The 12,976-nt window shown below is 37.2% G+C and overlaps 1 protein-coding gene across 3 annotated transcripts in view; it reads right to left on the minus strand.

Annotated features, from left to right (window-relative positions):
• Positions 1-12,976, minus strand: part of OCA2 (OCA2 melanosomal transmembrane protein) — a 359,156-nt gene that overhangs the window by 324,719 nt on the left and 21,461 nt on the right. For 2 of the 3 annotated variants that reach the window (XM_070572284.1, XM_070572298.1), the window contains exon 3: positions 2,513-2,599. The exons of the other annotated variant lie outside the window; for it this stretch is intronic. In XM_070572284.1, coding sequence (XP_070428385.1) covers positions 2,513-2,599 — 87 coding nt within the window. The remainder of the gene's footprint in view (positions 1-2,512; positions 2,600-12,976) is intronic. 3 annotated transcript variants of the gene reach the window in all.

Genomic DNA, 12,976 nt, shown 5'->3' on the forward strand with positions numbered 1-12,976 from the left:
ATGAAATGGTATTCCACACAAAAACTATGTAAAAAGGAGACTAACTTAAAGACTTCCCAGTGTCTTTTGCTTCCCAGAAATCAAGTCTTTTGCAGATTTTCTATCGTACTGACTCTTGGAAGGGAAGGGCAAATGCCATCTTAGATGGAACACTCATGTGTAAGTAATTAATTAACTCTACTTTCTATAAGTGGGTCCCTAGTCCCCTTGATGAATGGGAGAATGGGATGCCAATTAGTAGTTTCTCAGTCTCTTCCTATTTAAAACAGTCTTTTTTTTTTATGTATGCATTCATTCAATTTAAGGTTCAAACCTTGATCAGGACAAGTGCTCCCCTCCAAGGAGTGCCACACACAGACACACACATACTTGCACCTCATGAGGGGAAGGTTGTGGGAAACAAGCACACACCCACATGCCCCTCATCACAACTGTGCTGCTTCTACCAAGCCCAGGGAGCACTGTGCAAGATCTCAGCACTGTCTCTGTTATCTCTGCTGCAAAGTGTTCACATTTTACCTTTCTACTCCCTTTCAGGCTCCTCGGGTGTGGTGGCAGGTGGGAGATGTAGGTCTCCAGCATGACTTCCCAGGATTGTAGACCAGGGATCTGTTGCAGACAACCCACATGGACACTTCCTCCAGCAGTGCTGACATACCATCTACATGGAGCATTGCAAGCAATGATGTGCCCAGCCAGGCCAGCACTTCCCTGCCAGCCTTGCAGAGCTATCATCCTGATGCTATGGACTCTTGTAATCCAAATTTGGAATACAAAACTGAGCAATGACTTGTTTATTCTAAGCCAAATCCAATCTTCCTGCACCCTTGCAGGGATAAAAAAATTACTTCCACTTAGTATCTCGAAAGCATTATCTTTATGAGATGAGATTTTTCTTTCAAATAAAAGCAACAGGGGGTAACAGCAGGAATGGCAGAGTAAGGACCTGTGAAAATTCTCTCCTCCATAAAAGAAACAAAAAGACTAACAAAAATTGTCAAAATAACATTTTCAGAACTTTGAAAATTAACCAAAGTCTGCAACAATTCAAGGAGAATTTATTTTAGAAAAATGGCAGAACGGTAATAAGAACAGTGGCATTTTAACTTGCTCTATTCCCATATCCCTTTACTCAGTTCCACAGTAGGCTTGAAATCCATTAACCCTGAAATGATGGTGAGAACAGCAGCCTGACATCCACTGGAGTGAACAGAATGGGATTAGAGCTCCTCTAAATTTCCTTTACCAGAGAAATGTCACTCTTTAAGCTGTCTGGCAGTAACCCTGGAAAACCCCACCCACAGGTATTGTCTGTAGTTGACCCAATTCAATGTTCCCATAGTGAACAGATCTTTCCCCAAAAGCATTTGTCACAAACAATCAGCAGCAATTGTTTAATATCACAGCTACCTGAAGCAGCAATATCAGTTGGGGCTAACAAGAAGCCAACCAAAAAACTTAAAGGAAAAGCTGGAGAATGAGCTGTCCATCAGGGGTTTTGAAAAGCTCCAAACATTCCTGAGAATTTAGAACCCAGTTGTATGTGCAAGGCTGTGTGCATTTCCAGGGCTGTGCACAGGCCCTGGAAAGACCTGAGAAGGCCCTAAGCTCTCATCTCTGGCTGACCTTGAGGTTCTGCACAAGCAAGAAATAAAGAATAAGAGAGAGATACTGGCTAAATGTTAAAGGCTTATCTCAACATGCACACATAGCCCCTTGGTAAAAACAGGGAAAATTACTTGTTCCAGCCATTGAAGAATATCTCTGTCCAGTCACTAAGCTAACTGAACAGAGAATTCCATAACCACACACAATAAAGAATACAAATTTTACAAAATTAGATCAGGAAAGTGACTTAAAAAAGCAACAACTACCACCCTAGGAAGGGGGAAGAATCTGATTTCCAGAGTTTCCACATTATATTATTTAAAATGTCCAATTTCAAAAAAAACTTATGAGACAGGAAAAGGCATGTATGGCCCAGAAACAAGGGAAAAAATAGTTAATAGGAACCCTCCCTCAAGAAGGCCAGACATTGAACTTCCTGGACAAAGACTTTAAATGAGCTATTTTGAATATGTGCAAAGAACTAAAGGAAACCATATCTAAAGAATTGTATGAAAGTATGAGAATGATGTCTCACAAAACAGAGAATATCAATAAAGAGAAATTATAAAAAAAGAACAAATAGAAGTTCTAGAAATGTAAAGTACAATAAATGAAATGAAAAATATATTAGAGCAGTTCAACAGCAGATGTATGCAGAAAGAAAGCCTGTCAATCCAGAATTCTACAGCAAAACAATACTTCAAAATGAAGGAGAGAGCAAAATGGCAAACTAGGAAGCTCCAAGTTTTCATTCTCCCACAGAAACATCAAAAAACAACCAGAAGCTGTTTGAAACTTGGTAGGAGCTGTGGAAACAGTCAAGCTTTATATCAATCAAGCAGAAGCTCAAACAAGAAAAAGCCATCTTCAAAAGGGTAGACAAATTTGGGGGCATTTTACTTGCCTTTGCCCCACTTCCTCCCTGGTGTGAAGGTGGTCTTGGTCTTGAGCAGGAGACAGTCTGCTTTCCATTTCCCTCCAACTCTTCAAACTAGAATGAGGAGAAAAGACTTTATTTGAAAATTATTCTATATGTCTGTTCTAAGTTGTCTGGGGGATACATGAAAGATTGATGCATGACGAAAGGTGCTCATCTCTGTTTCACATAGTTCAGAATGCAGGTGGGAAAGTCAGCAGGCACTGCTCATAAAAGCTACAGGGTGTATTACAAACTCACAGATACTTGGGGCAAGAGATTATAGGTGGAGACACATAACAGATCATCTAAGGCCAGAGAAGAAGCTGGGGTGAGACTCTGGGAAATTAGGACATTCAAAAGTAGCCATGTATACAAAGGAATTTAGAAAGCCACATACATATCCAGGCAAGACAAATGCTCAGAAAACTCCTGAGAACTCAGACTTTCATCTCAAGCTGATCTATAACCCAGAAAAAGCCTAGCTAAGTCATGAAGGAACACCCAAGCACAGAGCCTCTCTTCAAAGACTGCAAGAGGTGGCTGTTCTCTGTTTTGTTTTTGTTTTTGCTGTTTTGTTTCTTTGTTTGCTTCAGCTCCTAGTATTCAAGGAATTTCTGTCAAAACATAGCTGAACACAAGCTAAGGGAACAAACACTTCAGTGATCACACACAACAAATAGTTTTTCCAAAAATAGTCTGGAAAAGTCTCAAGATAAATGAACTACTATCACCTTCAATGATTGGAAAAACAACAAAAAAGCAAACTCTGAAGAAGGAGAGATCTAATGTACAGAATTACTACATTATACTAGTCAAATACCCAATTTTCAACAAAAAGTGACAAGGCATACAAAGAAACAGGGAAACATAGTTCATTCAAATGAACAAAATAAATTTATAGAAAGCACTGCTGAGGAAAACCAGACATGAGTCTTACTAGATAAAGACTTTAAACAATGGTTTTAAATATTCTCAAAAACGTAGACAAAGCAGGGGCAGATAAATCAAGGAAATCAGGAAAATGACCTGAAAAAATGAGAATGTCAACAAAGAGAAAGAAGTTATAAAAAGGGAACAAACAGAAATTCTAGAGATTAAAAGTACAATAACTGAAATGAAAACTTCACTAGAGGGGTTCAAAAGCAAATATGAGAGGGGCTGGCCCCGTGGCCGAGTGGTTAAGTCTGTGCGCTCCGCTGCAGGCAGCCCAGTGTTTCGTTAGTTCAAATCCTGGGCACGGACATGGCACTGCTCATCAAACCACGCTGAGGCAGCATCCCACATGCTACAACTAGAAGGACCCACAACAAAGTATATACAACTATGTACTAGGGGGGCTTTGGGGAGAAAAAGGAAAAAATAAAATCTTTTAAAAAAAAAAAAAGCAAATATGAGAAAGCAGAAGGAAAAAAATCAATGAACTTAAAGATAGAAAATTGAGATTATTGAGTCTGAAGAGCAAAAAGAAAAAGAATTTAAAAAGCAAACAGAGCCAAAGGGACTTGTGGAGTACTTTCAAATGGACCAATATATGCATTATTGGGATCTAGAAGGAAGAGAGAGAAAGGGTTAGCAAGACTTTAGAAAAAATAATGGCTGAAAACTTCCAAAATTTGAGAAATACATGAATCTACAAGTCCAAGAAGCTCAACAAACTCCAAGTAGGATAAACCCAAAGAAATGCCACCAAGACACATTATAATCAAACCATCAAAAGACAAAGACAAACAGAGAATCTTGAAAGCAGCAAAAGAAAAGTAAATTGTCATGTACAAGGAATCCACATAAGATTATCAGCTGATTTCTCATGGAGGCCAGAAGGCAGTGGACTGATATATTTAAAGCCCTGGGGGGGAACCATCAAATGTGAATTCTACCTCTGTAAAAACTGTCCTTCATAGATGAGGGAGAAATTAAGACATTCCCAGATAAACAAAAGCTGAGGGAGTTCACTACCACTAGACATGCCCTACAAGAAGTGCTAAAGGGACTTTTGGGCTGAAATAAAAAGACTCTAGACAGTAACTGAAAGATGTATGAGGAAATAAATATCTCCAGCAAAGGTAAATACATGGGGAAATATACAATCAGTATTATTGTGTTTTTGATTTGTAACTCCACTTTTTATTTCCTATAGGAATAAAAGATAAATACATAAAAATCATTCTAAATCTATATTATTGGGCACAAAATGTATAAAGATGTAATTTGTTACATAAATAGCATAAGCAGGGGGGACAGAGCTTTATATGAACAGAGGTTCTATATGCAATTGAAGTTTGTGTGACATTTGGTCTTGCTTCTGGTTGCTGACACACAGTTCCAAAGTCCCTTAAAATTTCCTGAGTGATAGCAGCATCTTTTTTCTAATGAGGCAACTCTTGGAAGACCTCTGGATAGCTTCAGAATGGAAGCTGGTTGCTGGAAAGTACAAATCTTTACTAGAAGCTTCGAACTTTCAGCCCTACCCCCATGTCCCAAGAGAGGAGATGGGCTGGAGACTGAGTTCAATCACCAATGGCCAATGATTTAATCAACCATGCCTACATAATGAAATCTCCACTAAAATAAAACCTAAATGACAGCTTGGGAGAGCTTCCAAGTTGGCTAACGCATTGAGGTGCTGGGAAGATGGCATACCTCGAGAGGGCACAAAAGCTCTGTGCCACCCCCATCCTCATATCTTGCCTTATGCATCCAATTGTCTGTTTCTGAGTTATAGCCTTAATAATAAACCAGTAAACATAGTTAAAGAGTGTTCCTGAGTTCTGTGAGCCATTCTAGCAAATTATCTAACCTGGAAAGGGAGTCAAGGGACCCCCCAATTTTAGCCACTAAGTCAGAAGTACAGGAGGCCCAGGACTCTTGGCTGGCATCTGAAGTAGGGGCAGTCTCATGGGACTTAGCCCTTAACTTGTGGGATCTGACACCAACTCCAGGTAGGTAGTGTCAGAACTGAATTGAAGTGCTGGAAACTCAGTTGGTGTTTGCAGATAATCAGAATTGTTTGGTGTCAGGAGGGGGAAAAACCCTCTCATTTGGTGTTAGAAGTGTTATGAGTAAAAACAGCTCAGTTGATATCATCTCAAATTAGACTGTCATAACATTAGGATGTTAAATGTAATACCGGTGGAATCACAAAGAAAATATCTATAGAATATATTAAAAAAAGGAAATAAGGGAATCAAAATGTGTCACTAGAAAAAAGTCAATTAAACACAGAAAAAGCAGTAATGGAGGAAATGGGGGACAAGAAATTATATAAAACATACAGAAAACAAATAAATTGGCAGACATAAATCCTTCCTTATCAGAAATTACTATAAACATAAATGGATTGAACTCTCAAATAAAAAGGCAGAATAACTAAGAAAACAATATCCAACTATATGCTGTCTATAAGAGACACACTTTAGATCTAAAAACAAATAAGTTATAAGTGAAAAGACAGAGAATGATATTCCATGCATATAGTAACCAAAAGAGAGCAGGAGTGGCTATATTATTATCAGGCAAAATAATATTTAATTCAAAAACTATTATGAGGAAAAGAGCACATTATATATTCATGAAATAGTCAATTTATCAAGAAGATATAAAAATTATAAACATATAATGCACCAAACAACAGCATCCCAAAAAATACAAAACAAATTTTGACAGAATTGAAGGGAGAAATAAACAGTTCTACAATAATAAATGGGAGCTTCAATACTCCACTTTCAATAATGGATAGAATATCTAGACACAAGATCAATAAGGATATAGATGGCTTAAACAACATTATAAACCAACTAGTCCTAATAAACATATATAGTGCAATCTACCAAAAAACAGAAGACACAACAAAAACTAAGCAATCCAATTTTTAAAAGGGCAAAGAACTTCAACAGACATTTCTCAAAGAAGATATACAAATGGCCAACAAACACACAAAAAGATGCTCAACATCATTAGTCATTAGGGAAAGGCAAATCAAAACCACAATGAGATACCATTCCCCACCTCCTATGATGACTATTTAAAAAAAGAAGAAAACAATTGTTGGTGAGGATGTAGAGGAAGATACTTATACAACAATGTTTATTGTGTCATTATTCACAATAGCCAAAAGGTGGAAACAACCCACGTGTCAATCAACAGATGAATGGATAAATTTACAATGGAATGTTAATCAACCTGTAAAAAGGAATGACACTCTGATACATGCTAAAACATGGATAAATCTTGAAAACATTATGCTAATTGAAATAAGCCAGACACAAAAGAACAAATATTATATGATTTCACTTAAATGAAATATCCAAAATAGGCAAATTCAGAGACAGAAAAGCTATTCGGGCTACCAGGGGCTGGAAGGAGCAGTAATGGGAAGTTATTGCTTAATGGTTACAGACTTTCTGTTTAAGGTGATGAAAAAGTTCTGGAAATAGAAAGTGGTAATAGTTGGACAACATTGTGAATGTAATCAACAATGAATTGTACACTTAACAGTGGTTAAGAAGGCAGATTTATGTTATACATATTTTACCACAATATGTAAAAATAAGGTAATATTCAAAAACTATTGAATTATATACTTTAAATGAGTGAATTGTATGATATGTAACTTGTATCTCAATAAAGTTATTTTTAAAAAATTTACAAACTTACAAAGCTACAGTAATCAAGACAGTGTGGTACTGGCAAAAATATAGACATGCAGACCAGTGGAACAGAATTGAGAGCCTAGAAATAAACTCTTACATTTATGGTCAACTGATTTTCAAAACACATGCCCAGACAATTAAATGTGAAAAAAAATTCTTTTCAACAAATGATGCTGGGACAATTATATATCCACATGCAAAAGATTAAATTAGATCCTTACCTCATACAATACACAAAGATGGATCACAACCCTGTCTCCCGCCCTGACCCCAGTCTTTCTCTTAAGTGTCCATGGAAGCTGATGGAGAAGACCCTGCAAGTGTGTGCACCCACCCCTTGCATCTGTGGTACCCAGGGTTCTATACTCTCATGTTAGCCCACAGTCGGGCATTAGCAATTCATTAAAAAATTTAGCTGCTTTTTTCTTACTACCTTTACTATGTCCTCATATTCTTCCTGTACTCTGTGTGAGTTAGACAGTGATAGCATTCCATTTCTCATTGTCTTTTCTTAGATTTATAACTAGTTAGTAGGCCTGTGTCCTCAGCAACTTGATGTGTTCCAAAAAAGTTGTGATTTTTGGAGATTACCTGATTTTTTCTCATTTCAGAGTGAGAATGATAGTCTTGAATACAGATGTCAACATTATTATTTATAATGCCCAAGATATTTATTTTTATTAAATCCATAGGTTAAATTAACCTATACATTAATTTATGGAGAGTGTTTATCTTCTTTATACTTACCCTTCTTAGCTAAGTATATGAATCTATGTCTCCACACAACTCTTCTTTGATATTTCTGCTAATTTTATATTATGATTAATAAATATCACATATCTTGTTCAGTACGAGCATTTTCAGATATTTTTATTATGAATGAAATGTATTTTAAAAGAATATTTCCATTGCTCATTATTGCTAGTACACACTGTTCTTTTACTGTATAGTTTCAATAGTTTTCAGTAGATTTCAGTAGTTTTCCTGTAGATTTTTTGCAATAGTAATTACAAATAATTATGAATGCATTGCTACCGTCTTAGTCAGTTTGGGACTGCTATAGCAAAGTACCACAAATTGGATGGCTCATAAACAACAGAAATTTATTTCTCACAGTTCTGGAGACCAGAAGTCCGAGATCAGGGTGCCCACATGGTCTGGTTCTGGTGAAGGCCCTCTTCCAGGCTGCAAACTGATGACTTCTCATTTTAATCAAAAAGGTGAAATGGGTGTCGTGTTGTTCATAGCAAGCCTCTTTCAACCACAAGTGATTTATGTTTCTGAGGTGACTTTTGGAAATTCCCTAAAGATGAAGGGCTGGTTGCCAGGGGAAACAACCATGTAATTGGACGGTGGAACTTTCAGTCCCACTCCCTCATCTTCAGGGGATGGAGGTTGAATTAATCACCAATGGCCAACAATTTAATCCATCATGCCTATGTAATGGAGCCTCCATAACAACCCAAAAGGAGGGGGTGCAGAGAGCTTTCAGGCTGGTGAACTAGAATGCATCCACGTGTCCATGGCCCCAAACTCCAGAGGGATAGAAGCTCCCACATTAAGGACCTCATTCTATGTATCTCTTCGTCTGGCTTTTCATTCATATCCTTTAACATCCTTTGTACTAAACTAATGATCTAGTAAGTAAACTGATTTCCTAAGTTCTGTGAGCCGCTCTAGCAAATTAATCAAGTATGAGGAGGGGGTTGTGGGAACCTCCAATTTATAGTCAATGAGTCAGAAGCACAGGTGACAAGCTGGACGTGTGAGTGGCCTCTCAAGTGCAGGCAGTCTTGTGGGACTGAGCCCTTAACCTGTGGGATCTGTTGCTATCTCCTCCAGGAAGGTAGTATCAGAATTGAGTTAAATTTGTGGGACATCCAGGCAGTGTCTGTGGAGAACTGGAGATTTCTTGGTGGTGTTCAAAAGAACACATATCATACTTCCCAAAGGCCCCACCTCCTAGTACTATCACATTAGAGTTGGATACATTGGGGAACACAAACATTCTGTCTATTACAGTCACCACTTTAATATTCTTACTTATTACTCTGGTCACAACAGTAGTGAAGAATACCAACCTGCCCAGACTTCCTCCCATTGGTTTCCAAGATCAGACATCACATCGCCTTGCTTTTTTTAGTGTACCATTCAATGGCGTGTAGTCTATTCACAAAGTTTTGCAACCATCACCACTAACTAATTCTAGAATATTACTATCACCCCCAAAAGAAACCTCATACCCCTTAGCAGTCACTCCCCACGTCTCCCTCACCTCAGTCCTAGTAAGAACTAATCACCTTTCTGTCTACAGATTTATCTACCCTGACATTTTATAAATGGAATAATACAATTTATTTTGTGATAATATATGTGCATATATATTTATAATTGGAATATCTTTTTGATGGATTAACTCTTTTATCATCTTTGCCACTAGACAAAATCTTCCTTGTCTCTCATAACAATTTTTGTCTCAAAGACTATTTTTGTCTGATATTGGTGTATCTTCTCCACCTCTCTTTTGATTACTGTTTTCATGATATACATTTTTCCATTCTTTTACTTTCAACCTATTTGTGTCTTTGATCCTAAAGTGTGTCTCTTGTAGATAACATATCCTTGCATCAATTATTTTATCCTTTCTCCCAATTTTTGCCTTTTCATTGGAGTGTTTAACCCATTTGCATTTAACATAATTACTGATAAGGTAGGATTTCTCTCTCATTTTGGTATTTATTATCTATACATACATTTTTTCTATAGATTTATTTTTTGTTCCCCAATTCCTCCCTTACTGCCTTCTTTGAATAAAATAGATATTTTCTAGTGTGCCATTTTGATTCCTTTCTCATTTCTTTAACTATATATTATTTTAGTTATTTTCTTAGTGGTTGCTGAGGGAATTACAATTATCATCTTAAAACAATCTAGTGGGGCCCGGCCCTGTGGCCGAGTGGTTAAGTTCAAGCACTCTTCTTCAGCGGCCCAGGGTTTTGCTGGTTCGGATCCTGGGCATGGACATGGCACCGCTCATCAAGCCATGCTGAGGTGGGATCCCACATGCCAAAACTAGAAGGACCCACAACTAAAAAATATACAATGATGTACTGGGGGGGGCTTTTATGAAGAAAAAAGGAAAAATAAAATCTTTAAAAAAAAATCTAGTTACAATTAGTATCAACTTAATTTCAATTATATATAAAAACTTTGCTCCTATATAACTGTCCCCTCTCACCAATTTTGTACTATTATTGGTTACATAATACATTTTTATACGTGGTACACACTTCAACACAGATTTATAATTACTGCTTTATGCAATTGTCATTTTCAGCAGATGGGAGAATAAAAATGTTAGAGACAAAAAATACATTTATACAGTGTTTTGTATTTTCCTGTGTAGGTTATTTTACTAGTGCTCTTTTTTCCTCATGTGGATTCAAGCAACTGCCTAGTGTGCTTTCATTTCAGCTTGAAAGAATCCATTTCGCATTTCTTGTAGGCAGATCAAATAGTAATGAACTCCCTCAGCTCTCATTTATCTGGGAATGTCTTAATTTCTCCCCTATTTTTGAAGGACATTTTGGCAGATATAGGATTCTTAAAAGTTTTTTTTTTATTTCAACACTTGAAATATGTCATTCTACTGCCATCCTCCATGGTTCTGATGAGAAATTAGCTATAAATCTTACTGAAGATCCCTTGTATGTAACAAGTCGCTTCTCTCTTGTTGCTTTCAAAATTCTCTTTGTCTTTCTCTTTTGACAGTTCAATTATAACGTGTCTTGGTTGTGTGTCTTTCAGTTTATCTTACTTGGAATTCATTGAGATTCGTGACTTTGTAGATTCATGTTTTTCATCAAATTTGAGATGTTTTCAGCTGTTATTTCTTTAAACATTTCTTCTGGCCCTTTCTTTCTCCCTCTCGTGTCTGGAACCCCAATAATGTATATGTTGTTCTGCTTGATGGTTTCCCACAGGTTTCTTAGGCTTTTCACATTTCTTCACTTTTTTTCCCTTTCTCCTCCTCAGACTGGGCAATTTCAATTGTGCTATCTTCAAGTTCACTGATTCTTTCTTCTACCTTCTCAAATCTGCTGTTGAATCACTCTAGTGAGTCTTTCATTTCAGTTATTGTACTTTTCAGCTCCAGAATTTGTTTGATTCTTTTTTATAAGTCCTATACTTTTGTTGATATTGTCATTTTGTTCATATGATGTTTTCCTTATCTCCTTATTTGTCCATGTTTTCTTTTAGCTGAGTATATGTAAGACAGTTGTTTTAAAGCCTTTGTATAGTAGGTCTAAAGTCTGACCTTCCTCAGGGATGGTTTCTGTCAATTTCTATTGTTTAAGTGGGCCATATTTTCCTGCTTCTTTGTATGCCTTGTGATTTTTTTTGTTGTTGTTGAAAACTGGGCATTTTTATTATATAATGTGGTGATTCTGGAAATAAGATTCTCCCTCTCCTCTGCAGTTTGCTGGGGTTTTTTAAAAATATTATTGAAGGCTATAGTAGTCCATTTGTTTAGATACTTTACCAAACTATTTTTTTTGAAAGAATGTATTCCTTCTCATGTGTGATCACTGAAGTCTTTGTTCCTTTAGGTCATGTTCAGCTAATATTTTGACAAAGAATTCTTTGAATGCCAGAAGCTTAAAAAAACAAATAAAAAGAAAGAAAGGCAGCGAGAGGGAGAGGGAGAAGGAGAGAGAGAGGGAGGTGGGGGGGAGGGAGAGAAAGGGAGAAAGAAAATACACATACAAAGGAAATACCATTCCCAGTCTCTACAGATTGGTTTGATGCCGGGCACTCCATCAACACTTAGCCAGTCTTCTACTGGGACTAGGGCTAAGCTTGAGGTAAAAAAGTTTAGGGTCTTCTCCATTCTTTCTGGTCATGCATCTAGCCCTGACTATTCTAAATTCCCCCATATACATGGTTACTTTTGAAATCCTAGTTTCCCAAAGACTCTTCCCAGTTTTTGCACTTTGGCCTTAGGCACTCTATTGTACGTCTGAAGCAGTAAGCTTCTGCCTCAGGCATCAGTGGTTTGTTATATCCCCCTGCAGTGATTTCAAGCAACACCCATCACTTTTCCAGCCCATGTTCTTAGTAAGGCAAAACAGAGATGAGAGTCTCACGTCAGTCCTTCAGTTAGCCTCCAGTTAGAATAGACACAAACAATAATTTGCAAGAAGGGTCTACTCTGCTCCCTCTGGAACCAGGAACCTGCTTTTAAGACTGGTCTGCCATGGCTTTCAGACTGCCACCATGATGGGAAAGGGATGGGAAAAAGGCAAGAAAATGCCACAAAACTTTCCTACTACTTTCAAGTTGCCTTTTACATGGTTCAGAATTTTCTTCGTTACTGTAAATTTTTGACTGGTTTCCAGAGTTTTGACAATGTTGGTTCTGAGAGTTTCTGCTTGTTCAACATTTCTGTGGGGGAACAAGAGCTAGGAACTGCCTACTCGGCCATTTTAATGACATCATTTTTCTGATGTAAGTTTTGAAGTCTAGAAAGAAACAACTCTTTGAACTTTGTTTTACTTTTTCAAGATTGTTTTGCCTATTCTGGATCTGTTGCCTTTCTATATACATTTTAGGATAAGTTTGTCAATTTCTGCCTGTCAGAAAAAAAACCCTGTTATGATTGCCTTAGGGATTGTGCTGAATCTGTAGATGAACTTGGGAAAAATTGTCATCTTCATAATATTGTTTTCCAGTTCATGAACATTGAATGTCTCTCCATTTCTCTAAATCTGTAATTTCTCTCAGCAATATTTTAGTGTTT

The sequence above is a fragment of the Equus przewalskii genome, chromosome 1 (assembly GCF_037783145.1).
Source record: "Equus przewalskii isolate Varuska chromosome 1, EquPr2, whole genome shotgun sequence".
NCBI lineage: Eukaryota > Metazoa > Chordata > Mammalia > Perissodactyla > Equidae > Equus > Equus przewalskii.